Source organism: Lissotriton vulgaris, chromosome 8, assembly GCF_964263255.1.
Source record: "Lissotriton vulgaris chromosome 8, aLisVul1.2, whole genome shotgun sequence".
NCBI lineage: Eukaryota > Metazoa > Chordata > Amphibia > Caudata > Salamandridae > Lissotriton > Lissotriton vulgaris.
The window spans coordinates 1,409,906,455-1,409,932,671 of record NC_141696.1 but is presented as its reverse complement, the minus strand read 5'-3'; the positions used below and the strand labels follow the sequence as shown (position 1 = coordinate 1,409,932,671).

At 49.1% G+C, this 26,217-nt stretch overlaps 1 protein-coding gene across 1 annotated transcript in view; it reads left to right on the top strand.

Annotated features, from left to right (window-relative positions):
• Positions 1 to 26,217, top strand: part of BRWD1 (bromodomain and WD repeat domain containing 1) — a 2,503,800-nt gene that overhangs the window by 489,363 nt on the left and 1,988,220 nt on the right. Inside the window, exon 14 of the mRNA XM_086935423.1 lies at positions 17,672 to 17,825. Coding sequence (XP_086791549.1) covers positions 17,672 to 17,825 — 154 coding nt within the window. The remainder of the gene's footprint in view (positions 1 to 17,671; positions 17,826 to 26,217) is intronic.

Genomic DNA, 26,217 nt, shown 5'->3' with positions numbered 1-26,217 from the left:
ATCTCGTGGATGCTGGGGGGCTGGACTTCGGTGCTGGAGCTGCTCAGGGTTAGGGCTTCTCAAACCCCAAAGCACTCACTCGAGGATCCCTCGGCGGTCGTGCTGGTTAAGCGTCATGCAGTTTTGAAGATGGCCGGTCCCTCAGGTCTCGTCACACCCACGAATCTCAGCTGGGCTGATGATGTAGGTAGAGGTCAGAGATGCCAGGGAATCCGGGTCTCGTCGAGCTGGGCAGTCTTGATCCGGAGGATGGACTTACAGCAAACCGCGATGCTTAAATGGTGCCTGCGGGTGCAGGGTGGCTACTCCTTAGCCACAAGGGAGAGTCTTCAGAAAGTATCAAGAGTTCCTTTCGTGGAAAGTAGTTCAAGATTCAGAATTATCTAATTTGGGAAGGGGGCCCGCTCCTACCTTTATTCTAAGAAAAGGGGCTGGCACGCGACTAGGTCCTGCCCATGGGTGGGACCACGAAGGGGGTGGTTACACCCCTCTCCCTTGTCCGGAGTTTCACCAGCTCAGGTGCTGGTGTGCCCCTGGAACAATGTCTCATCTTGGGGGATGCAGGTATAGAGTGACTCAACGTGGAACGAGACCAGGTACTTCTGGTGACAACAAACGGAGTCTCTGATAGCAGTCTAAGGATATCTTTTGTATCCTGAAGATATGTGGGCATCTCACGCTCAATTGGGCGGAGGAAATGGTCGACAAAGGTAGAGAGCGTTCGAGAAGAGACCCATTACCGGGAATGGTAGGTCGCCCAAGAGGGGGCCTTTGTAACTTGTGTATTTTTGGTAAAATATAAAAATAAGGCGTCACTGAGTGTGAAGTAGTAAGATAGCTTGTTTCTTGAGGTGTAATCCAGCCTTCGTCGTTGGCCTCTTTAGTAAGATTGGCGATCTCCTGCATGAGTCTGTTGGTCAGGTCAATTCTAATTGATCGATAGAAGCATCTGTGTTCGAGCTGGCGGCAGACATTTAGTGCGATATGATGATGTACTCATAATCATGAAGACACCCCCCTTGTCTACCGCCTTAATAGTGATGGATCATCATCAGCCAATGTTTGAAAAGCCTTCTGCTCTTTTTTAGGACGAATCGTGATTATGCCATAACTTTGCTACAAACACAAAGATGTGCCACCTTCCCCTTTCTTAGTATCCTCGCACATCACTAACGTGCGTTGGTAGTCATTGTAGCTCAGGATGTTACACCCACACATTTTACACGCTTTTCACCATTAGAAAGTTGACTTACTGGCACCTCGGTGTCCTGGCTGATACTGTTTTTTTTTGTAAACTTGTTTTTTATTGCTATAACAAAATAAAAGCATTAGAGACAAAAAGAAAGTGCAGTGCAGTCTCCAACAATGTTGGCGATCTTATTACTTTAGTAAGGCAATTGTCATATCGATTAACATGGTTTACAATATAATCGCGTGTTTCATACTTCCCATAGTGTAGAAAAAATTACCAAGCTCAGTGATCTACTGATAGTGGGGATCATCGCTGAAACGAGTACATATCAGGCCTCTGCTTTCATTCCAAGGAACCCAAATTCCAGTCCATTTGTGTGGGCATCCCATGCTCCCATATATAACTTACTCCGCTTGCATGTACCAATCCATATCCGATTCACAGTCACCGAACCTTAGCTTGGTGACTCCTTTCCATGTTCTGGCTATATTGCGTTTTGCCACCATACAACCCAAAGAGACCCACAACCTCTCAGTCCTCGACAAGTTGGTAGCCTCCCAGATATTAAGAAGACAATGCCGGGGAGAAACATCGAGGGGTTTATGAAAAAATCAGAGACAGCACTGATTAGACCTTTCCCCAGTACTTCTGAAGGATCGGGCATTCCGACCATTTGTGTAGAAAGTCCTGGTGTGACCGCATCCTCTAGGACAGTCTGTGGAGCCTAGAACCCCCATCTTGACAAGCACTGAGTTAGTGTGATAGGCTCTATGTAACAGTTGAAGTTGGATGAGTTTAAATTGAGATCGGATCGCCACATAACGATTAGAAGCCATCCTTCCTGCCAGTCTTTGTCACTAATATCCCCAACATCATCTACCCATTTTGCACGAGTTTTACTCAGGGTGTCCGGTGTATTATTAAGTATCTTGTGATATGTCAATGAAATGGATTTTTCCTGGATGTAGTCATCTAATAGTCTGTCCTCTAGGGGCGAGGAGACAGTCAGGTCCCTTGGGTATCGCTGCCCGCAATGCGATCTGGGCCTGGAGGTAGCAAAAAGTTTGTCAGTCTTGCAATTGGTAGTCCCTCTGAAGGTTACTGACCGGGAGCACTTTACCTCCTACACATATGTCACCAACTCTCGAGAGGCCTATTAGATCCCACTTGTCAAATGCAGGCTGTTTTGACAACATACCCTGCTGGCATGTTTCAAGCAGTGACTTGTGTAATTTTGGCTTTCCACCCGAGGGCGGTTGTCGCCTGGTGCTATAGTGCAATTGTGGTGGAAGTTGGGGTATGTCTGGGTGCATGTTTCACCCCTCCATAGATTGCCCTTGAATAATTAGTGGGAAACATGTTATGCCTGTCCATCCTATAGGCCGGATTTGTAACGGGACGGTGTACCCAATGATCAAGAACCACCAACTGCGAGGCCCAGTAATAGGATCTAATGGCCAGCAGGGTGATACCGTCGTACCAACTTTTTGTAAGCTTAGTTAGAACTATGCGGGGTGTACCATTTTCTAAAGCAAAGTGCGTACCTCAGAATCAATTGCGTGGAAGTAGTGAGATGGGACCAAATAGGGTGTGTTTTGTAAGGCATAGAGAAAACAGGGAAGAGCCATCATCTTGTAGAGGGCGGCCCGCATTGTAAAGTAAGGGGTAGTGTTCTTGAATGCTGCACGTCTGCATGAAAGCGACGCAGAGGCGGAGCGAGATTTCCATCGTAGAAATCTGTAGAAGTGACTGTGATATATATTCCCAAATAATGAAAACAGGCTGTGACTATCTTGACGTCAGTCTGCGGGCAGAGTTGGGCGTTCCCCGCTCAAAACATAGACCAGGGATTTATCCCAATTAATAGTATAGCCCGAGTAATTTTGAAAGAGGGCAAATATATGCATTACACGGTGGATGGAAAACGGGGGTCTGTCCAAATAGAGCAAAATATTGTCAGCATAAAGGGAGATTTTATGCATCCAGTCGACAGACCAATTGAGTCCCCTGCCAAAGGCCCCAAGGCCAAAGCAAAGAGCAGAGGCGAAAGGGGGCAACCTTGCCTCGTACCTTTCTGCAATGCAAATTCTGTTGATCGCCCTCCATTTACCGTGATTCACTAGTGGCATCAAATAAAGGAGACGCATCCATGACAAAAAACGATCTCCAAACCTGTATCTTTCAAGTGCGGCAAATAAGAAGGGCCACTCAATCATGTTGAATGCCATTTTGTCGTGTAAAGCCATAATCAAGGAGTCTTGCGGTATTGTGGAGGCTTTACCCAGAACTCCTTAAAGGCTTCGGAAATTCAGCGCGGTATTCCTAGCTGGCATAAAACCGGATTGGTCTGGGTGTATCACTTTGTGAAGACAGGATGATAGAGGCTGAGCCAGAATTTTAGCTAGTATTTTAACTTCTGGGTCTTGGAGGGAAATAGGCCTGTATGAGCTACGCTGCTCGGGGGGGTTTTACCCTTTTTGTGTATGACCACAATGTTGGCTAGTCTCTGCGTTTTGGGCAGGACACCCCTGGTCCCGCTCTCCTAGTACAGCCGTATGGGGAATAGGGCAGTCGCAGAGTCATTAGATTTGTAGAGTTCAATTTGGAGGCCACTGGGGCCCATGGCCTTTCTGGACTGCTAGGTGCCAGTCGCCTTGGATACCTTTTTGTTTGTTAAGGCGGTATCTAGATCTTTTATGTCCTGGGGTTCTAGTACGGGTAGTTACAGTGTGGCTAGCAGTTCTAAGCATCTGCATGAGTGGAGGCCTGTGTGGCTGTGTATACCCGCTCAAAGTGGTTGGCAATTGCTCCAGCAATTCCTGCTCTGTCCTGCAGTTTCACGCCGTCTTGGTCTATAATCTCAGCCGCACACCTGTTGGCCACTTCCTGCTTATCGAGCAACGCTAACAGCATACTAGCCTTGTCACCAATGTTATACACCTGATCCTGAGTGGCCCGGTGTTGGGCCCTACCTGCATCCTCAGCGATGTTTCTATACTCAGATTGCTTTATAAACAGTTTGTGTGTTGTATTTGGTGTGCCTGACGTCAAGCGGTCACGTTCGAGACGGGCAATCTCACTTTCTATCTCATCCAGTTGTTTCAAGTTTTCTTTTCTATGTTCTGCTACCGCCCCCACCGCCCTACTCCGGATCACCGTTTTATATGCCTCCCATAACGTCACGTCTGAGTCAATTGAACAATCATTCTTAGCAAAATAATTACTAGTGGTCTGTCCGTTTGTAACTAATCGCAGGCACTCTGATGTACCAAGGGTAAAGAACCATTTCATGACGCATTTGGGGGGGGGAGCGTCCATAGTATGCCACTAACGGGTAGTAGTCCGAGATGCTCCTGGCAAGGAATGAGATCTCTCCAAACTTGGAGAGTTGGCTGGCTTTGCAAAAGATGTAGTTTATGTGGGACATACTTCAGTGGACCCCGGAGAGGAAAGTATATTGTTTGTAGCAGAGTTGCACACCCTCCAGACATCTATCAGGCCCAAAGCCCCAAGGAAATCTGCCAGCAGCTTCCCTGGTGGTTCATCCTGGCGGCTTCTAGTCTAGATCCCCATTGGGAGCTGCGTTACAATCACCCCCCCACCAATACGTCACTCTCCGGCAGTTTTGATAAATGTGGGGCCAGGTCAGTCAAAGTAGGGGAGTGAAGTTTGGGAGGCATGTATAGGGAAGTCGCATTGAGGGAACTACCCTCCCATTGGCCCGAGACCGTGACAAATCTACTGAGTGGATCATGAGTGATCCTTGTGTATCTGGAAGGGAAAGGAGTTGCGTACGAGAATACCCACCCCTCTGGAACCCTTGGCATAGCCTGCATGGGCCACCAACTTACAGCCCCATCTATTGAGTGGACAGTAAGAGGTTCCCTGGATATGAGCTTCCTGTAGTAATACCAGGTCTGGGGCCTGTCGTTTCAGGTATTGCAATGTAGTCCTGGTTCATCTGTCACATGCAGTATCTATCTTTTCCATACTGTAGGTGCACTGTTTTTAATCCCGACACTAGGAATGAGCCCCAAAAAGTTTTTTTCGCTCCTACTAGTTAGTTTTAGCATCACTTACCTTACATTTTGAGTTTATTTTTTCTTCCCTGTGCCCGCTGCCCAACCAGTTTAAAGCTCGACATCTCTAGGATTTAGTATATCCTTATTAGAGAAGGAGTCTAAAATTATCCATGAGCTCCTCCCTCACAGTGAGGGAGTTGTAGCCCTTTGGCGGAGCTAGGAGTCTCCGCCAAGAGGAGAATCCCAGATGATGAAGCATGCCACCTTGGTGGGTGATGGTATGTCATCCGAATTAAAGGACTCCCCCACTAGTATCAAGATTTCTCTGCTGTTGTCTCTTCTGGTGCTATTCTAGCACTCTAAAACAGAGGATTCTTTGTGTTTTGCATAAATGTTTGGGGAATCTGTCCCTGCTGGTCTTTAAACTTCCCTTGGAGTCCCCCGCCCCTTCTTTGTTCCTACCCATGTTCATGCCTTTGACACTGGTATCGATTGGCACCAGCCCCCATGGTGCCCACAGAAGCCATTGAGGCTGCACCCTCTGCCTCCTCCAAGGTCTGATTCAGAGACACCGGCGCAGTCTTCACCATTTCTGGAGCTCCCACCTCATTAAAGAGGTGGGAGCAGCTTGGAGGGAAGCTCAGAGGCTCTTGGAAGAGGACTAGTACAGGCAGAGGACATATGATTTCTTTATGTCAAACACAAATCCCCATAATCTCTATATTTACATGGGCGATGAAGACCAGCAGTATGAGCTGACAGGCTCCTCGACCACTGGGCTGGACACCTCACTAGAAATAGCGATCGTAGCCCCCCTTGGACCGCCATACCTAGAGGTCATGTAAATTCACCTGTCGTCGAGGAAGCAGCCGAAGTACTTGATCAACAGCTGCCTTTGGTAGATGCCAAAACGAATGTCCTCACAGAGGTCCTTCTTCCAACAGCACAAATCTCTGAACCCCTGCTTCCTTTCAATGAAGAATCAGTATAACCCGTCATGGCAGCTTGGGCGAAGCCCAACACCAGTGGTAAACTAATTGGTGGCAAGACGCTACCTTCACAAACCTGGGAATTATCCCTTCCTCTCCGCACACCAGTCACCAGAAAGTTTTAGTATTCAGACTTCTTGGTCCACCGGATAAGTGGTAGGTACCTTTCGATCAGTTCTGTCGCATAGATAGTCCAAACAACTTGAAGCATGGGGCAAAAAGATTTTTTCGGTGGGCAGCGTCACCTTGAAGTCCTTGAGCACTATCTGCCTTCTAGCACGATGTATGCATCCCTTATGGTACGTAGCCCAGTTAGTTACTCCACATGTTCCAGAGGAATGAAAGTTCACCTCCAGGAGGATGTCAAAGACCCACAGAATAACTTAATGCCATATTAAGTCAGTCCTGGACACTGCAGATTCTGTAGAATGTGTCATGGAGACCTTGATCTCTATACGTAAACATGCCAGTTTTTCAGCCACTGTACATGCCAACCTGAATGGCGTAACCTTCGATAAAGCTATTGGGGACAAAGCTGATGCATCCTTGGAACGATTTAATGCAAGCAAGACCACAGCCCAATCATTGGAATTGCAGCAGCCTCAAGCCCTAGGAACGATTGTCAGTATCTGGGCTTTCTAAAGTTTTCTAGGGTTTCTTCTTTAGTAAGCGGCAGCTGTTCCAGCCAGGTAACAACAACCTCAAAATCACCTGGTCTGACAAAACAGAGGCAGAGCCAGCCTGTAAGGTCATTACTTTAGACCAGTGGGTCCTTCAGAAGATAGAAAAGGAGTGTACCCTACCCTTCATCCAGGCTCAGCCTCCTATTCCTCCTACGCTCTCTTCCTTTCCAGCACCTTTCATTTTTTGGATAAACAGACTTAATAAAATTTAAGCCACCAAAAGTAGCAGAGATAAGCATATGGCACACATATAGCTTAATAGCATATGATAAAGCATCTTGATTACACAGGGTGAGAACACTCAAGTAACATAGCACATAAAGCATTGGCACAGTCCGATAAGGCTTAGTAATTACATTCTGACAGAATTGGACCCAACCAATTCCCCCATACCCGCTTGTGCTTTTTGCCGCAGCCTCGAAGACCAGAGGCTTCTGCTGCGCACACCAATCCACACCCCTTCTCCAACGCGAGAGTTGGGGCGTAGTGGACATCCATTGTGCAGCAATGTCTCGCTTTGCTACCAGAAGGACAGTGCCCATGAGTGCATTTTCGGCCCTCGTTCCACCATAACCCTCAAACACACCAAGGAAAATCAGCAGGAGAGAAGGGGGACCTAACACCCAAGGACATCCGACAACTCCTGGTCACCCCTGTCCAATACGGACAGATCATTGGACAGGTCCACAACATGTGATAAAAATGCACTGGTTCAGTTCTCCACAGGGGACAGGCGGAAGTAAGATGGGAGATTGTGCGACATAGGTGGGTTGGGTAAAGGTATGCAAAGTATAAATAGTATGTTTGTAAAAGCCTTAAACGGGAGGAGATAGTAAGCTCATGAGGAGCCATCAGAGCGTCCCACCAGTACTCATCGTCCATGGGACCCACCCAACTTTCCCAACGGGCTCTACCATGGTCCAGGAAATCAGGGGAACTGATTACAAGAGTATGATGAATTTGGGAGATTCCCCCTCGGCCCTGGTGTCCCATAAGAAGCTTTGCCTCCAGGGTTTTAAATTCTAGGAGAGCCTCAAGTAACTGGGTATGACCGCGGAGAGCGCATCAGAGCTGAAGGTTACTTATAGAACTGGGAATGCGCCAGGTTATACCTCTGTTACAGGTCCTTGAAGGAGAGTATATGCTGTCCTGACCACACATCCCCCAGGCGCATGATACCGATAATGTCCCAGGAAAGAAAAACACAGAGCGCTACCACCTCACCAACCAAGCACTGTGACATAGAAGGGTTTGTTGCATAAGCTTCACCTCCCACTGCACATGCCAGAGTGAAGCCGTCCATGCAAGAAACACCACTCTAGTCACCAAAGCTATGGAAGTAGAAACCGGGGATCCATAAAGCATGGCTTGCAAGAGATGGAAAATCAGCAATCAGAGTTCTTGGCGGTAGGCATGATCTGACCAGCCGCCATAGAAACCTTTGTGGATGATGAGCAGATGTGAGGACAGGTAGTTAAGATAAAAATTAGACACTCCAAGGACACAATCAAAAGGCCTGCGCTGACTGTGTGTGAGGGACAGGCGCGACCTAGAACCCCGACACAGAAAGGTCCTTGCAGCTCCATCCAATGCCAGAAACCAGGCCAGGGCCAAGTGCAGGGGTAGATTCTGAAAAATTTAAGAAATCTCGGATGAATCATCATCTTGTACAGCATGATGCATCCCATGACATTAAGTAGAAGGACCTGCTATTTAGTGAGATCTGCTTTGGCTTTCTGGACCACGGATTGAAGGTTAAGGGCCCAGGTGCAAGGGGACCCATATGTCCAAGTATTTAAAAATAAGTAGGCAGAGAGGAATAGTGGTATGCCACTCAAAGCAGTCCCTCGCTGGTGCCAGTGGAACCAACACGGATTTAGAAGGGTTCATCTGAAGGCCCTAGTCCGTTCCGAAGAGTTTAAGTAGTTGAAGACACTTAGGATCTCTAACAGCCGAGTTTGCAAGAAAAACCGCTGATGCCAGAACTAATACACGTAATCCTGTCTAGATGATGACTTGAAACACCATCAACCAAACTCAGCAGAACTACGGCTTCCTTGGCCCTTAACATGTTTCCAGCCAATTCTTGAATATAGTATTCATGTTCTGTACCAATTTTAAACTGTATTAGTTCGTTGTTCTCTTCACTATATCATATCTCACTTTGCGCCATTCACACCGCCATGAGTAATTTGTGTTCTCTTATGTTTAGTATATTACTTGCATCTAACAAATTATAATACTGCTGTCTGACATTAAGGTTTTCCTAAAAAATTCTTAATACAGATTGGGATATTCAACTTTTGTTTTTTTCCTTTCCTTCTTAGCTTCCTTTTGTTATTTATTTTACATTCTAGTAATTGTCTTTTAAATTGTACCTGTTGAGACATTGTTGCCTGTTAGCCCATCCCTTTTGCTTATGTCAGTCCATCACCCTACCAAACATCTTCCACTTGCCCCACCCCAGGAGTAGGAGGAGCAGCTTCACAGGTTGGATCCTAGGCAGGTAGTCAGCTTCTACCGTGATTGCCGAAATATATCTGACTGGATGATCAGCTCTTTGTTGGATACTGCTGTGCAGGGGGTTAGAGATCAGAGATCCCTTTCTGCATCAATATGAAGCCCTCACGGTTACTTTAAAGCTTTGAAGTTTCTGGATCCAGTCTGAAGCCTGAGATTATTCTACAGGTGGGGAATCTGTAGTTGGGTAGTATCCACCAGAAAGATTGTAACTTTTACATTACTCACACGGAGTGTTACTGCCACACTGTTTTCTCTTGGAGAGTGTCCCTTTGAGGTTGCTCTTCTCTAGATTATTTTAAAGGGACAGATTTTTCCAACTGGTTAATGATGTGGCTTAGCTGTGAAGCACGTAGCAAATGGAGTTGAGCTATTAAGGCATTCTTGGAGAAGGTCTAAGGCTCAATTCTACTTTTGGGTCCTATACAGATGGAGAGAGCAGACAGATGTAAACTGAATCTAAGGCTTTAGGTTCTGTTGAACTGAAAGAGTGGAGGTTATAGATGTAGAAGCTTTTTCCAGGCAGGCACAAGTTATATTGCCATTTTCCAAACCGATGAAAAAAACATAGCTAAGGTAGAGTGCAAACTTGTGCATCACACTGCCATCACAGTGCAGTAGTGTGGCTCACCGGTTAGAGGCGGCAGACCCGAGAGCAGAGGACGGCCCGGGCCAGGGTTCGATTCCCGACGCGGCAGGTTTCTGGACCAGGGTCAGCGGACTCGATAATTCTCTCGCCTCGGTGCCCACTCTGATCAGCGATCACACTCGGCAACTCTGGGCATAAGCTTGCCTCATCTGCACTAACGGCCCCACCAGACCGCCGGGGATGCCTGGTCTCACCCTGGAGATACCCACTAAGGGACCATCTCTCAGGGAAGCCAGGAAGGGTTTCGCAGCGGTCGAAGCGCGGAGATACTCCTCCGGGAGTCTATCCTAGCGCTATATAAACCCACAATTAATTAATTAATTAATTAACAAAGCTTTAGACCAAGAGCCATGATCTTCAGCATCTGTTCTCCAACAGTACCGAGTGGAGGAGGGGAGGAAGAAGGATTGAGGAGACATTCTGCAAAATGTATTTCCTTATAAAAAGAAATAGATATTGGTTTATTAGATCTGGACCTCCCTAAGACATGTTCTGTTGTCTGAGTCAGTTACTGGCAGAACATCTGATGGAATTGCTCCAACAGGATTAATTCTACTAGCAAAAGTGAAACAGAAGAGCTAAGGGAAGGGTTGTATTCTGATTCTCTCGATCGTCAACAAAAATTTTTTGTACTTAAAAATGTAAAAAGATTGTTCTTCAGGATATACATATATATTTGTGTATTTTTCACTGTATTCTAAGACCACTCTCTCTCAGAAGAGCTGGGGTGTGCTATGTTAGCCAGCGTCATTTCTGTTCTTCAATAAAATCTAGTGTTACAATTTTTTTTATATTGACTAGTAGTAGGAATGTTGGCCATTAGAGCTGAAGCGTAAAAAGTCATTTTCATATGTATATGTATGGCAAACTCAACTGAATTATCCAGTATTATGGGTATCTTTCATAGATTCACATGCCTGAATCATTCCCCGTCGTCGGTGTCGGAGTCCCCGGTAAATAATTATAGTAATGTCACATAGACATATACTTAGTACTAGGCCAGAGGCCTCACATTAGTAGCCTATCTAGGTCCTTATGTAAAAAGGACCAAACTTTGGCTAGGAGCCAATCAGCTACTATCACCCTCCTCACCTTCCTGGAAGGAGCCCTAGTCCCTCAGATTTTCTACCGCACATCGTGCTAAGGGAGTCTCCACTGAGCTCTGCTCAGGTTTTTTCCCATATCTTTGGATTTACCCTATCATCTCTTCAAGTTTCAGCTTTGAAAGGAGTATTGGTATTTATTATGTCTACTACTCCTAAAAAAGGGCTTTTTAGACCCTGTGCCTCTTGTAGTAAAATGAGGTTAAATATAGAGGACAAGCATGAAGACTGCTTGTATTGCCTCTATCCTCAGCATTCTGCCAAGGAATGTAAGATTTGTCGCACTCTCCCTGTCAAGACATTGAAGGACAGGGAAGGGCGACTGCTTCTGTGGCTCCAGAGACTGAAGGATAAAGAGCAGCTAGTCTCCTCAGGTGAGAGCGAGTGTTCCTTCAGGAGCTTCCACTCCTCTCCTAAAAGGCCTCGACAGACATCTCCGGGTCAGTCTGCTGCGCCTCCTCACAAGAAGCCAAAGTCCATGGAGGGTCATCCTAAGGTCAAACCTTCTCTTCAGATGACAGACTTCAAGAAGCCTGCTATGGTGTCTTCTGGCCTGCCTGTGACGATGTCGACAGTCTCCATTTCGACATCCACGGCGTCTTCTTTCTCAATGGTATCGACTGCTACAACATCGTCGACGATGGGTAGGTCAATACCTTCTGTAATTCCTGTTACAAAACCGTCGACGACGCTTCTGTCGACGCTCCCGTCGACGTCTGCTTCATCGTCGACGAAGGCGAAGCTTTCAGCGTCGATGAAGATCCCATCGTCGACGAGGACTTTATCGTCGACGAGGACACCGTCGACGTCGACACCATCGTCAACGAGCCCGTCGACGTCGAGACCGTCGACGAAGACTACCTCGTCGACTAAGACTACCTCGTCGACTAAGACTACATCGTCGACGAGGACACCGTCGACGAGTACACCTTCGACGTCGACACCATCGTCGACGAGCCCGTCGACGACGAGACCGTCGACGAAGCCATCGTCGTCGACTACTTCAGTGTCGACGCCACCGTCGACGAAGAAATCGTCGACGAGGACATCAACGACGTTGATGCAGTAGACGATAAAAATGCCTGATAAAACATCAAAAATCGTAGACGCTCTACAGTCGACGGACACCATGTCAACGGATCTACAATCTAAGGGCTCTCGTTCATTGAAGTATACGTATACCCATTTTAAAATGTCATCATGTCTGGTGACACCAGAGATGACCTCACCTAGCAAGGTCCAACAGCTGCTGCCAACGCAGTTTCTAGAAACAGAAGATCCTGATGTAGAGAATATGTTTCCCATAGCATCCAGTCCCTCTCATCTCAACATCAAAGTTCATGAGAGTTCAGACTGTGAAGATTTTGAAGAGATTACATTTCAAGAGGAAGTTCGGGAACATACCACTGTTCAGCCTATGGTGTGCCTTCCAGCGTCAATTGTCTCTGACCTCCAGTTTCTAATTTCGGACTATAAGCAAAGATTTCCATCATCTGCTCCTGCATCAGGAGTACAGGCACAACAGGAAGCGCCAACTCCTCAGCATCGACAGCGACCACCTCCGCTGGTTGTGCGTCAGGAGCAAGAGAAGTTACCTCCTCAAATTTCTTCGGATGAGGATGAATATGAGGAAGAAATGAGAGATGATGAGGTCCAAGACGAGGAAGGTGAAATACATGATGAGGATTCTAATGATAACGCCAACCCGAATCCAGCATCCCCAGACCAAGTACAGGACGATTCACCCCCTGAAGATTTAAAGGGATTTCATAATATAGTAGGGAGAGCGGCTGCAAGGTTCAACATCCAAATAGCATCGGAAACGCAGGACTGTTTCCTTCATGATTTTAAGGAACCCTTCAAGAGATCCGCTCGCTCCATTCCAGTGATCGATTATATATGGGAGCAAGGACTTAAAATAATGAAAAATCCTTCCTCTCTTATTCCAGTGCCGGCTAGACTTGAAAGGAAGTACAAAGCCCCAGACACTGCACCCGCATGTTTAACTGGCCAAACTAAACCTGACTCGGTAATATCACAGGCCGCTCAGCAGAAGTCCAGCAACCCGTCAGCGGCAATAACAGCGCCTCCTGATAAAGAGGGGAGAAAACTTGATGCCATTGGCAAAAGATTTTCCTCCATGTCCGCCCTATCAGTCAGGGCTGCAAATTCTCTGGCATTACTAGGTCGTTACAATCGACAGATATGGGCAGATATAGCCCCATATCTAGGAGCAATCCCAGAAGACCAGAAAAAATAAGTTAAGAAGATTTTGCTGGAGGGCGAACGCTCTGCTTCAGAGATGATCGATGTGGCCTTGGATATCGCTTCCACAGGCTTTCGTCAATTGGCAGGAGCAGCGGCTTTGAGACGCCAGGGCTGGCTTAAAGCCACAGCATTCCGGCCTGAAGTGCAAGCCAAAGTTCTAGACATGCCATTTGATGGAGAACTACTCTTCGGTGAGCATATCGATGACATGCTGCAAGGTATTAAGAAGGATACCGACACGGCGAAAGCCCTAGGCACACTGCAATACAAAACTAATTCCTTTCGAGGGTCCAGAGGTAGAGGGCAACAGACTCGTGGGAGCTATCGAGGTTACAAGTCCGCTTATAACTCTTCCCAGCAGTACAAGCCTCAATATCAGCAGAGGCAGCAACAAGGACGATCCTCATACAACAAGTCGTTCTTTCGAAGGAAAGGAGGAAAGAAAGACAATTACAGACGCCAATGACTGCTTTCTACAGCAGGCCTCCACCTCTTCTCCACAATTCGTAGTTGGAGGAAAAATTACCAACTTCCTTCACAATTGGAAGCAAATTTCAACAGATCGTTGGGTGTTGCAGTTAGTTCGCTTCGGACACACTTTGGAGTTTGTGGAGCATCCTCCTCCGAACCCACCATGTCCTATGCAGCACAAGAATCTAAACCTACTTCAACAGGAGCTCTCTCTAATGCTCCAGAAAAGAGCAGTAGAAAGAGTTCCTCGAGGTCAGAAGGGGAGAGGATTCTATTCCCGATTCTTCCTGATCAGAATAAAGGAGAAGAAGCAGTGGAGACCAATACTGGATCTGAGAAACCTAAACAAATACCTCAAGAAGCAGTCCTTCCATATGGTTACCCTCCAGGAGGTATTACACCTACTCAATTCAAAAGACTATATGGTATCCTTAGACCTCCAGGATGCCTATTTTCATATCCTCATTCACAAGAGCCATCGACAATTCCTGAGGTTTGCAGTGGCAGGCAGACACTACCAGTTCAGAGTTTTACCATTCGGCCTGAAGTCAGCTCCAAGCATCTTCACAAAGTGTCTGTCTCCGGTAGCGGCATACCTTCGCCAGCATCATCACCAAGTCTTTCCCTACCTAGACGACTGGCTCGTCAAAGCTCCTACTCGGACAGGCCTAGCCAGGTCCTCTTCGGCCTGCCTTCATCTCTTCGAGAATCTGGGCCTAACACTCAACCAGGAAAAGTCAACTCTCCAACCGTCACAACGTCTCAATTTCCTGGGAGCAACGTTGGATACACAACAGGAGAAAGCCTTCCCTTCCAGAGAATGTCAGGTCAAGCTGAAGACCCTGGCCGTCCACATTCAGACCAAAAAGAGAGTCAAGGTTAGACTATTCAAGTCGTTGCTAGGAATGATGTCTTTCAACATTTTTCTCATTCCTCACTGTCGCCTCCACATGCGGCCTCTACAGGAAGCCTTAACAAATCAGTGGATCCAAAGTACAGGATCTTTCGACAACTGGATCAAGGTCACTCAGGTCATGAAGAAAGCTCTGAGATGGTGACTTCTGGGCGACAACTTAAACAAGGGTCTCACTTTTCTACTCCCAGTCTCTCCTTATGTGATAACCACAGACGCTTCACTGGAAGGATGGGGGGCGTTCCTTCAAGGACTGCAAGTACACGGTCAGTGGTCAGTGGCAGAAAAACAACTCCACATCAATCTGCTAGAGTTACGAGCAGTGCGCTTGGCACTTCGAGCATTTCTATCCCGAATCAGGAACTCCCCAGTGCTTGTGAGGACGGACAATACCACCACAATGCACTACCTGAACAAACAGGGGGGTACTCGATCCAGGACGTTGTCTCGAGAATCTCAGCAAATTTGGATCTGGCTGCTACAACACAACATTTCTCTGCGGGCAGAGTATGTCCCTGGAGTAGACAACACCCTGGCAGACTCGCTAAGCAGGCAGCGCTCCATTTGCCACGAGTGGGAGCTCGACCAGAAGACGCTCGACTCAATGTTCTCCCGTTGGGGCAAGCCTCACCTGGATCTCTTTGCGACAGAAGTGAATGCAAAATGCCAACATTACGCAAGCTGGCTTCCCCAGAAAAGGTCCCTAGGGAATGCCTTTTCGATGACATGGTGCAACGTCTTTGCTTACGCTTTTCCACCGTTTCCCCTGATCCCCAGGGTTCCCCGGAAACTGAAGGCAGAGAGTTGTACCATGATCCTGATAGCCCCAGCGTGGCCACGCCAGCACTGGTATACAGAACTACACCTTCTATCGCTGGAACCTCCAATTCTATTCAGGAAATGCCCACATCTCCTCACAATGAACCAGGGACAGTCCAGCATCCGGATCCAACATCTCTAAAATTATCGGCTTGGCTCCTGAGTTCAGAGAGTTCCAGGATTTAAATATTCCACAGGAATGCAGAGTCGTCTTAGCCTGGGCCCGGGCTGAAAGTACTAATAAGACGTATTCCCTCAAGTGGAAAAGGTTCTGTTTGTGGTGTAGAGCTCAGAAATTACATCCGTTCACTTCTACTCCAGCACAAATTCTGCCCTACTAGCTCCACCTAGCCAATTCAGGGCTGGCACACGCTTCAATAAAAGTCCACCTGGCAGCCATATCCAGGTTCAGACGACCTTCGTGTGGAGCTTCACTATGGACTAACAGACTAATCAAACAGTTTCTGAAGGGTTTATTCAGAACTTTCCCTCCAGTTAGAGCGTCTCCACCTACATGGCAACTAAATGTGGTACTAGCTCAACTAATGAAACACCCGTTTGAGCCAATCCACAGAGCAGATCTAAAATATTTGTCATGGAAAACAGCTCTATTACTGGCGCTCACGTCAGCAAGGAGAGTGAGTGAACTGCAGGCTTTTTCTGTGCAAGACCCCTTCATCCAGTTCAAGAACGACAGGGTCATTCTACGGACTAACCCTAAGTTTATACCGAAGGTTCCGTCCTCGTTCCATCTCAACGAACCTATTGTCCTGAGATCTTTCTTCCCGAATCCATCATCTGCGGCTGAAAGATCTCTACACTCATTGGACCTCAAACGATGTCTCAAATTCTACATACACAGGACGGAGCAATTTAGGAAGTCCAACCAACTGTTTGTTGCATTTAGCAGGCCCAGGAAAGGCCTAGCATTGACAAAACAGAGCATTTCCAGATGGATTTCAGCGGCCATCGCCTTCTGTCACCAACAGGCGGGCCATCCTCTGCCTTCAAAGGTTCGAGCACACTCCACTAGAGCGGTATCCACATCCATGGCGCTCTTCGCTGGGGTACCCATTGTCGACATCTGCAGAGCGGCGACATGGAAGACACCACATACGTTCACCAAGCACTACTGCTTGGATTCTGAACTTATGAAGGATGCAGCAGTGGGACAGGCGGTCCTACGTCATCTATTTCATTAGTGGTGAGCCTTCTTCCTATCATCCCACCTTCCAGGTAATTTATCGCACATTTCTTATCAGGTTGTGAGTATTATATAATCTGTGTAACAACTTATGATAAGATTATTATGTCTTTATTGATGTATTATGCGAAATGTGCTCGTTATTGCTTGCTATTCTGATTCAGGCATGTGAATCTATGAAAGATACCCATAATACTGGATAAGAAATGCGTTACTTACCTGTAACAGCAGTTATCCAGTATTGGTATCTTTCATAGATTCACATGCAACCCACCCGCCTCCCCTGGAAGGGCTCACCTTTACCCTCTCAGTAGGTACTACTTAGCACTACGCTTACGAAAATCTGAGGGACTAGGGCTCCTTCCAGGAAGGTGAGGAGGGTGATAGTAGCTGATTGGCTCCTAGCCAAAGTTTGGTCCTTTTTACATAAGGACCTAGATAGGCTACTAATGTGAGGCCTCTGGCCTAGTACTAAGTATATGTCTATGTGACATTACTATAATTATTTACCGGGGACTCCCACCCCGACGACGGGGAATGATTCAGGCATGTGAATCTATGAAAGATACCAATACTGGATAACTGCTGTTACAGGTAAGTAACTCATTTCAAGTGGAGCATGGTATGTGTTCTGAGGCACTGAGTCCACGTGTTTAGAGGGTATTACTAAGAGCTGTTTGGTAGGCCAGCCTTCTTGTGCAACAGGATTTTCAAAAGATATGAAAAAAATAAAGGCTGACTTCCTGATCCATAGTATTAATTTGTTTTCTTGTTCAGCTATTTGACAACCTTTTGTAATTTGGTTGTAGTTATGTGATCTACTTTTTTTTCTCCACAGTGAACCATGCTCTGATGAGGATGACAAGTTCATGAAGCCAAAAGTTACAATGATAGCATGGGATCGATACGATACCCATGTTGTTACTGCAGTAAATAATCACTTGATAAAAGTGTGGAATTCTCATAATGGAGACCTTCTGTATAATATGACGGTATGTAGAATGTGATTACAATTAACTTTTAGATTTTCTTGAATGTGCAGACTGTTCAGAATACACTGAACTCATTTTGTTGTTGTATGGATGCTCTTCATCTTTGATACTTGCTGTCATTCTTCCCTACGCATTTCATATTGTCTCACTTGTTCTGTAGTATGCCATGCATATGAATTTGTTTATACTTGGTCTTTTCCTCTCCAAGATATTTCGCTCTTTTAGACCTTTTTATGGGGCTAGATTGGGAATGGTTCAACTCATATTACACATGATTTTTTTTTTTTTTTTTTACATTTTTGAAAACCTTTATTGCGCATGTTGCAGAAAGACAAATACGGGCCTACAACCATCCGGCCGGCCACAAGAGTTTTGAGCGCAGGTGCCAACAATACGGTCCCCCAATGGTGTCAGGCGATATAGCAGCGATTAATAACATTTATACTGAAAAATCACGTCGCCAGGGGGAAGGAGAAGTAAAGGTTAATTTTTAGTTTTTTCGGATTAAACAGAAATCAAGGAAGGATAGGTGCAAAGGAGATCCGAGTCCGTACAGTAGTCCCCACATGAGTAGGCAGCAATAATAATAGCAACAATTGCGTGAAGTACCCCATCAGAGTAGCAATACAATAGAAAAACAAAGCAGACAACAGGAACCAAGCTCGTGCCACTCCCAGCGCCACCCACTCCCAACCATCCTCTATCACAGACCCAGAAAGGAAAACAGTACAAGAAAGCGCAGAAAAGTGAGAAAAAAGGCCCATAGAAACTAAATAAGAGAAATAAAATCTACCCCCCCACCCTACACCAATGCGGAGGCTACGGCCTACCCCCCCCCCCGACAATGTGCCTGTCGCCCCATAAAGAACCCGAAATGTAGTAAGAATAAAGGAAGAGAAGAAAAGAAAGAGAAGAAAATAATAAAAATATACACTCTGAGATATAGAGAGTGAGACTAGACCATTCTAATCTGCGACTCCCAAAAACTACCAGGGAAGCGGGAGGAGGAGCAAATCCAAACAGTCCCAGTCCTTCAGTCAGGAACACTATCCCCACTCAATTTGCGACTACTAAGAATCAGGCATTAATACAAAAACAGTTAGGGGAAAGTCAGTATATTGTGTGCGACTTAAACAAGTATATACCACTCCCAATCCCGGTCCAACCAGCCAAGCAACCGACTGCGTAAATAGAACCTAGCCCTGACCCGACCTAGTACAGACCCCAGAACGAAGTACACAAAGAAGGCCCACCCCCACCCAGACAAAGGACCAACATGGCCGCATACTGAAGGAGAATAAAGCAGTCCCACAAAATGGCCATCGAACGTCACCAGTAAATCCTTCGTCCTGAGCAATCAAGTTCCATAGTCCATCAGGAAAATATGGGGTCTCCGGAGCGCAGGCTGAAGGCAACAATAGGAAAACCACCGAGGGGGACAGCTGTTGCGAGTCCCGGGCATGAGGCAGTAACATTGTTTCAGGCGGCAGAGTATCAAGCCCCGGAGGCAAAGGAAACAAAGTATCGCAAACACACACACTGGTCGGCCGGTGGCAGGCATCCATAGAGACAGGGAAAGTCACGGCTTCTCCTCCAGTAAAGAGCGACACTGTACCCCTCGTAGGTTCAAATGGAGACAGTTTCAGGGTCGGCCGGCCCCCCGCAGTATGCTCCCTCCGTAGATCGGCCGCCATAGTGTCGAGGCAATCACTCAGCGCTCGAAAACCCACCCTCATTTCCGTCCTAAATTCGGTCAGGGCGGCCAGGATAGTTTTGTAAGAGAGCGGTGATTGGGGCTTCCCGCAGTCACGTTCCCGGAGAGGAACGAGCAAACTGGCCCCCAGTTCTCTTCGGGCAACATCACCGGCAAACAGGGACGGGTGCTCACCCCCATTCTCCGAGGCAGCAGACCCCATCCTGGTGGTCGAGGCACAGCGCAAACTTCAATGCGAGTGTAGCGCGGTCCAACAGCAGCACAGGGCTCCAAGCACGTAAAATCAAGGAAGGACGAGCCGTCAACACGGGGGACTGCGGGGCTACCGGCCGCACACCAGGCCGAGGGGGCAGGCATCAAACATCATCCCAACATGGCCGCGTGCTCCTTCTCTCTCTCCACCAGCCTCAGACAAAGACGCTCTGTTCGAAATGCATCTTGAGGGGTAATAGATCACAGGGCGCCGGTCGCGGCGTTCCTCAGCAGGCTGCACAGCAAGGGGTCCGAGTCGGGAGGAGAGTGTCACCCTCACAGCATCAGCGAATCCCAGGCAGATCGGCCGCCTCTCAGCCTTCCAGACTCGGGGACGTGCGGTGGCGTAGTCCCGGGGCCAGGGCTCGACGTCTTCACTCAGTTATCTCCGGCTGCCGGGCGAGCTGAGGGGCCCGGGAAAGTCGATACGAGTCAGCACAACGTGGCGCGCATTCCGCCACCAAAATTACAGGATAAGATGCAGGATAATCAGCGCGGAGGAAAGGTAGCTGCCGGAGCCGGGAGCCTACACGTCTTCACCCCATATTACACATGATTGAGTGTGTGAAGAGTTCATGCATTTCCAGAATCTAGAGCAGATGCACCCCCACACTCAATCTTTACTTGTTTTTTTTCTGATAGAGACTTCTTCCTGCAGTTTCCTCACCCGTTAAATATTCCCCAAGCTTCAGGCTGGATCGGTAAACTTTTCCATAGTACCTCTGCATGCCCCAAGGTGGTGCTGTACTGCTCCGCATTGATGCCATTCCACTCTGAAAGTGACATGCGGGGCAACACTCGTACATGCAGATTTCCATTCCCTTCTTTCTGTACTACTAAACTTGTATCTGTAGCTTCTTCTTGTGTCTCAGAGAGCTGTAAGGACTATTACAAGCTGATGTCAGTGACAGATCTCCACTTAGGGGCCACGGCTCCAAAACCTTCGGAGACTGCCCGTTATTGAACCTGAAGGCCATCAGGGAACGCAAGACAACATTTGTTTCCAAGCACAAGAAGATGGTATTGGGACCACTCCAAGCCCTGCTCCAAGTCCTAGGCACGATCGTGCTATCAAGAGGATTGCTGTATTCAGAAGCAGGACGTGGTTCTTTTTCCTCCAATTCCTGGTGCCCATGAAGGACGAAGGTCTTTGATCTATTCTAGATGTGCGCTCTCTGAATTTAGAGAACTTAAAAATGCTCACCCTCGCCCAGGTTCTGTCTGCCCTCGACCGTTTGAACTGGATGGTGGCATTGGATCTACAGGACACCCTTTTCCATATACCCATCATGCCGGCTCATCAGCTCTACCTGCAGTTCATAGTGGGACAGGAGCATTTCCAGTTCATTGTGCTCCCCTTTGGTCTCACTAGTGCCCCCCGGGTGTTTGCTAAAGTGAAGCAAGTGGTGGCAACACTGGCTCGAAGGTCAGGAGAGCCAGTCTTCCCCTATCTTGACAACGGGCTGATAAAGGTGTCAAACACCTCCAGACTATGGTGAACGTGGTCACCCTTGGGGTTCCCTATCAGTATACCAAAGTCACACATGACTACTTAGATGCTCTTCTTCAGCTGTGCCATTCTGGACATGGTTTAATATTGTGCCTTTTCCCTTGGAAAAAAAGTCCAGGCTGTTCCGGCTATGATCCTGATCATTCAGCCTCTCTCCTCTTTTTCAAGTGAAGCTGATGGGACTAATGGTTTCCTGCATCCTGCTGATCAAGCATGCCTGGTGCACATGTGGGCTCTACAGTAGGATCTAAATATCGCAGATACATTTGTGATATTACTGCAAGATTTGACCGGACTTCTTGTCTATTCCTAGGTGAACTTCGGATATCACTCTGATTTTCTTCAGATATCTGAAAGAAACACGTTAGTGCTAGATTCCTTACCTTAGAATTAACTCCATGCATCAACCTGGATCTGGAAAGTTCTTGTCAGCAGTACCACTGCTTGTCAGAAGGTGGCGTTGTGTGGCTCAGCGTCAGTCATTGTCTTTGTGGTCGCCGAGATGACGTTGCGGCAGCTACTTAGACGACGCCCTCCCCTGCTGACATCTCTCCAGCAAATGCAGGTCTGGAGAGAGTGGTAACCCCAGTTGTTTTTTAACTGAGTTTTTTTAGGCTTTTTGTGTCTGCTTTTTCAAGTCGATGAGCTCTTGGTGTCGTAGGGATGCCTGGCTTCAAGTCTTGCGGGGACTGTCATTGGATGATGTCGGTGACGGACCCGCATCGTGACTCGAATGCTGGGCCATGGCGCCCGAAGACTTTACTGGAGCGGTCCCGAAAGTTGCTTGAAGTCTGGCAGTCGGCTCCGTGCCCTCAAGGTATCGGTCCCGTGGGAGATCGAGGGACTGGCCGCGGAGCTATCACCATCGTTCGTTGGGATTGAAGTCTAAACACTTGGGGTCAGGTAAGAAGTAGCACAAGAAGTCGAAGAAGCATCATCGCTCAATGACTTCCCTTCGCGCGACACGGCTGAGGGTGCGTGTGGTGCCTCCCCCATGGAATTTCTGTTGGCAATGGCCCGCCTCTTTGGGCCGTCGGGCCCTGCCGGTGCGCCTTCAGGCCCCACTGGGGGTCCTCTCCCTTCACTGTCATCTCTGGCGCCGCAGGGCCCCCAAGGATCCAGGCCTGGATCCCGGTCGACGCCGGTTGACCTTGTTACACCTCCACTGGCGTCGAACACACCAGCACCACCTCTGACGTCACCCGGGGCCTCGGACGACGTCCCCCCCGGTCTCAGCCCTGACATGGACACATTGCCGGAACGGCATCGCTCGTTGCCGAGTCCAACACCGATTGAGCCTTTCCACCCCTATGTTCAGCCTCCTTATTTTCGTTCTGTACATCAGCCTTCGGCAGACCGGGTGGGCTGGTAGGGGTCTGAGGACCCTCTCACAGCTCAGTGTGAGTATGACCTGGACTGGGCAGAGGAACTGGGGGATGCCAGTGGTCTGGACACCTCTCCTGACCTTGGCATGCTCACTCCTCCTTCCGTGGATACGGAGGAGGGCGCAATTTATGCAGTGGTGTTGCGTAGGGCAGCAGAGGCCCTCCAACTCTCTACAGTGGCTGTCGGGACTAACCTCCTGTCAAACTTTTTTCAACCGGCAACTCCCTCTGTGGAGCCACTGATGCCCTTTAATGACGCACTTTCTGATGTTCTTTTGGGCTCCTGGTTAAGGCCCAACATAGGGGCTCCTGTGGATAGGAACGTGGCTCGACTCCATCCCTTGCCCCAGGCGACCTATCTTCCTCTCACAACACCCCACCCCTGAGAGCTTGGTTGTTCAAGCCTCAACGTTCCAGAGCGCATTCCCTACCGCACCCCAGCACATTGAATCCAAGAGGCTGAAACTATTTGGGAAGAAGATTTTGTGAACACTGCATGCCTCTTGGGCCATTATTTCCACTCTGTGTGGGATACGGTGGCGCAGGTGATGCCTCAGTGTCCAGAGGAGGCGCGAACCAGTGCTCTCTCAGGCTTTTGCTGATGGGAGAGATTCAGCCAAGTTCACAATACGATGTGGCCTTGACACCGCCGACTCGCTGGGCAGAGCGGTTTCCACAACAGTGGCGTTCCTCCGACACACCTGGCTGAGGACTACTGGCTTCTCGAGGGATGTCCAGAACACCCAGATGGACATGCCCTTTGATGGCATTCACCTTTTTGGTTACAAGGCAAATAGTGCGTCGGAGCGTATCTGAAAGAAACAGGTTAGTGTTAGATTCTTTACCTTAGAATATCCCCAGGCGTCAGGCTGGATCCGGAATGTTTTCGTCAGCAGTACCCCTGCACGTCGGTAAGAGTCGTCTGCGGCTCCGCGTCCGTCGTCGGCGTCGTGATCACCCGAATGACGTCGTCGGAGTATTTAGACGTCGCCCTCGCGCGCTGACGTCAGTTCTTCTTTTTTCCACGCCAGCAAGCGCAGATTCGTGAAAAGCAATACTCTAGTTATTTTTTTACTAACTTTTTTGATCGCTTTTGATCACTTTTCGAGTCGATTATCGACTCGCGGTGCCGTTAGGGATGTCTGGTTTTAAACCTTGCTACGCCTGTCACCGCCTGATGTTGGTGACTGACCCCCACCATCGGTGCCTTTTTTCTGCCTCGGGCCGACTATGATGACAAGTCGTGCCTCGACTGCCGGGCCTTGACCTCGAAGGATAGACGGGAGCGGTCCCGTAAGCTGCTCGAGCTCCGTCAGTTGGCCCCGCGGCGCTCGAGGTCCTGTTCGAGGGAACGGTCGCGGCCGCTCGTCGAGTCACCCCCACTCGTCGGGCTCCAAGTTCTCCGGTAAGTCGAGGCATTTGAAAAGTCGAAGAGACGTCATCGCTCTTGGGACTCTCGCTGACGCTTGCGCGACGCGGCCGTGGGTTCGGGCGACACCGCCCGCGCGGCTCCATAGGAGCCGCAGTCGCTGCATCCAGCTCCATACCCGCAGGTCCCTGGGCTGCACGCGACGCCGGAGAAGATAAGTGCATTCCTCACAGCTATGAGGACTCTCTTCCCTCCGCCTGAACCTGCAGAGGCACCTTCGGGCCCTGCAGGTCCGACTGGGAGCCCTAGTGTGCCGGCGGCTCCGGCCCCGGCGCTGTTGGGTGCTTCAGCCCCGGCGCCGTCGTCGATTCCGGTCCCGATGCCGCAGCGCCCCACAGGATCCAGGCCTGGATCTGGGTCGTCGCCAGTCGACCTCACGACTCCTCCGCTGGCGCCGACCCCGAGGGTGTCGCTCCCAGTGTCGTCTTCGGATGACACCGTCCCTGGTTTCAGCCCCTGTCCGGGTGCGACGCTGGAGCAGCGTCGCGCGGCGCCGTCTCAGACGCCGATGGGTGAACAGTTCACCTACGACCCGGCTCCATTTTTGCCTGGTTTCCAGGAGATGAATGACGGGGAGGACTGGGAGGGGTCTGAGGTCCCTCTGGCACAGCAGTGCCAGTTGAGCCAGGACTGGAAAGATAAGCTGGGGAAGCCAGTGGTCTAGACGCTTCGCCTGATACTGGATTCATCTCTCCTCTCTCTGTGGCTTCGGAGTAGGGGGCTACTTATAGCGTCTTTTTGAACAGGGCGGCCAAGGCCTTGGCTCTTGAGCTCCTTGTCGCGGCCGTGAGGACTAACCTCCTCACTGAGGTGCTCAAATCGCAGGCAAGCTCCTTGTTCCTCTACTGCCGTTTAACGAAGCCTTCACCGACCTTCTGATTGGCACCTGGTCCAAGCCCTCTACAGGCCTACCTGTGGATCGGAACGTGGCCCGACGCCACCGCCCGGCTCCGGACGACCCCTGCTTTCTATCTGTTCTCCCCACCACCGAGAGCCTGGTGATTCCGGCCTATACGTCCCAAACCGCATTCCTGACTGCTCCTCAGGATCGGGAATTCAAAAGGCATGATCAGTTTGGGAAGAAACTGTTCTCGTCTCTGAGTTTGGGGCTGTGGTCTGTCAATACAGCATGCCTTTTGGGCTGTTACACCCACTCTCTGTGGGATACGGTTGTGGAGGAGCTGCCACAGTGTCCGGAGGAGGCCCGGACACGGCTCGCTCAAGCCCTGGCGGAGGGGCGGGATGCAGCACCGTACTCGTTTAGATGTGGACTTGTCACCACAGACTTGCTGGGCAGAGCGATTTCCACAAGTGGCTGCGCTCTGCCAACTTCTCGGGGGATGTCCGAGAAGTTTGACGCTCATGCACATGCCCTTCGATGGCCATCGCCTCTTTGGCGACAAAGCATATAGTGCACTAGACCGTTTCAAGGACTCCAGGTCTACGGCCAAGTCCTTGGGCCTCAGTCAGCGCCAGCAAACTTCCGCTTTTCGCCTCTTTTGTGGCCAAGGAAGGGGCGCACCTACACGTCCTGCCAGCCACAGGCTGCAGAATCGGTCTCAACGTGGTCGCGGACGTGGTTACCGCCGTGGCGGTACCCGGGGACAACAGCAGGGTCAGTCCACATCCGCGCCCGCAGCATCTGCCTCTAAGCTTTCCTAGTCCGGCATTTCAGGTCCATTCGATGCCAGTGGGGGGCAGGGTTCACCATCACCTCCTTCACTGGCGTACCATCAAGTGGCACAGGTGGGTGCTGCAAATCGTCCAAAGAGGCTACTCCCTCCCCTTCGATGCCACCGCAATACCACCGCATGTCGGGGATCAAGGGGGCCGTCGAGCGCGTTCCTGGGCCAGAAGTTGGGTGTGGTTGTTATTCCAACTACTTTCTGGTTCCTAAGAAGGGCAAAGGAGGCCTACACCCTATCTTGGACCTCCGGAACGTCAACGGCTTCCTCCTGAAGGAGAAATTCAAGATGCTGAATTTGGCTCAGGTCTTAGCTGCCCTAGACCATGGAGACTGGATGGTGGCGTTGGACTTGCAGGACGCTTATTTCCACATCCCTAACCTGCGGTTCATGGTAAGCCACAAGCACTTTCAGTTT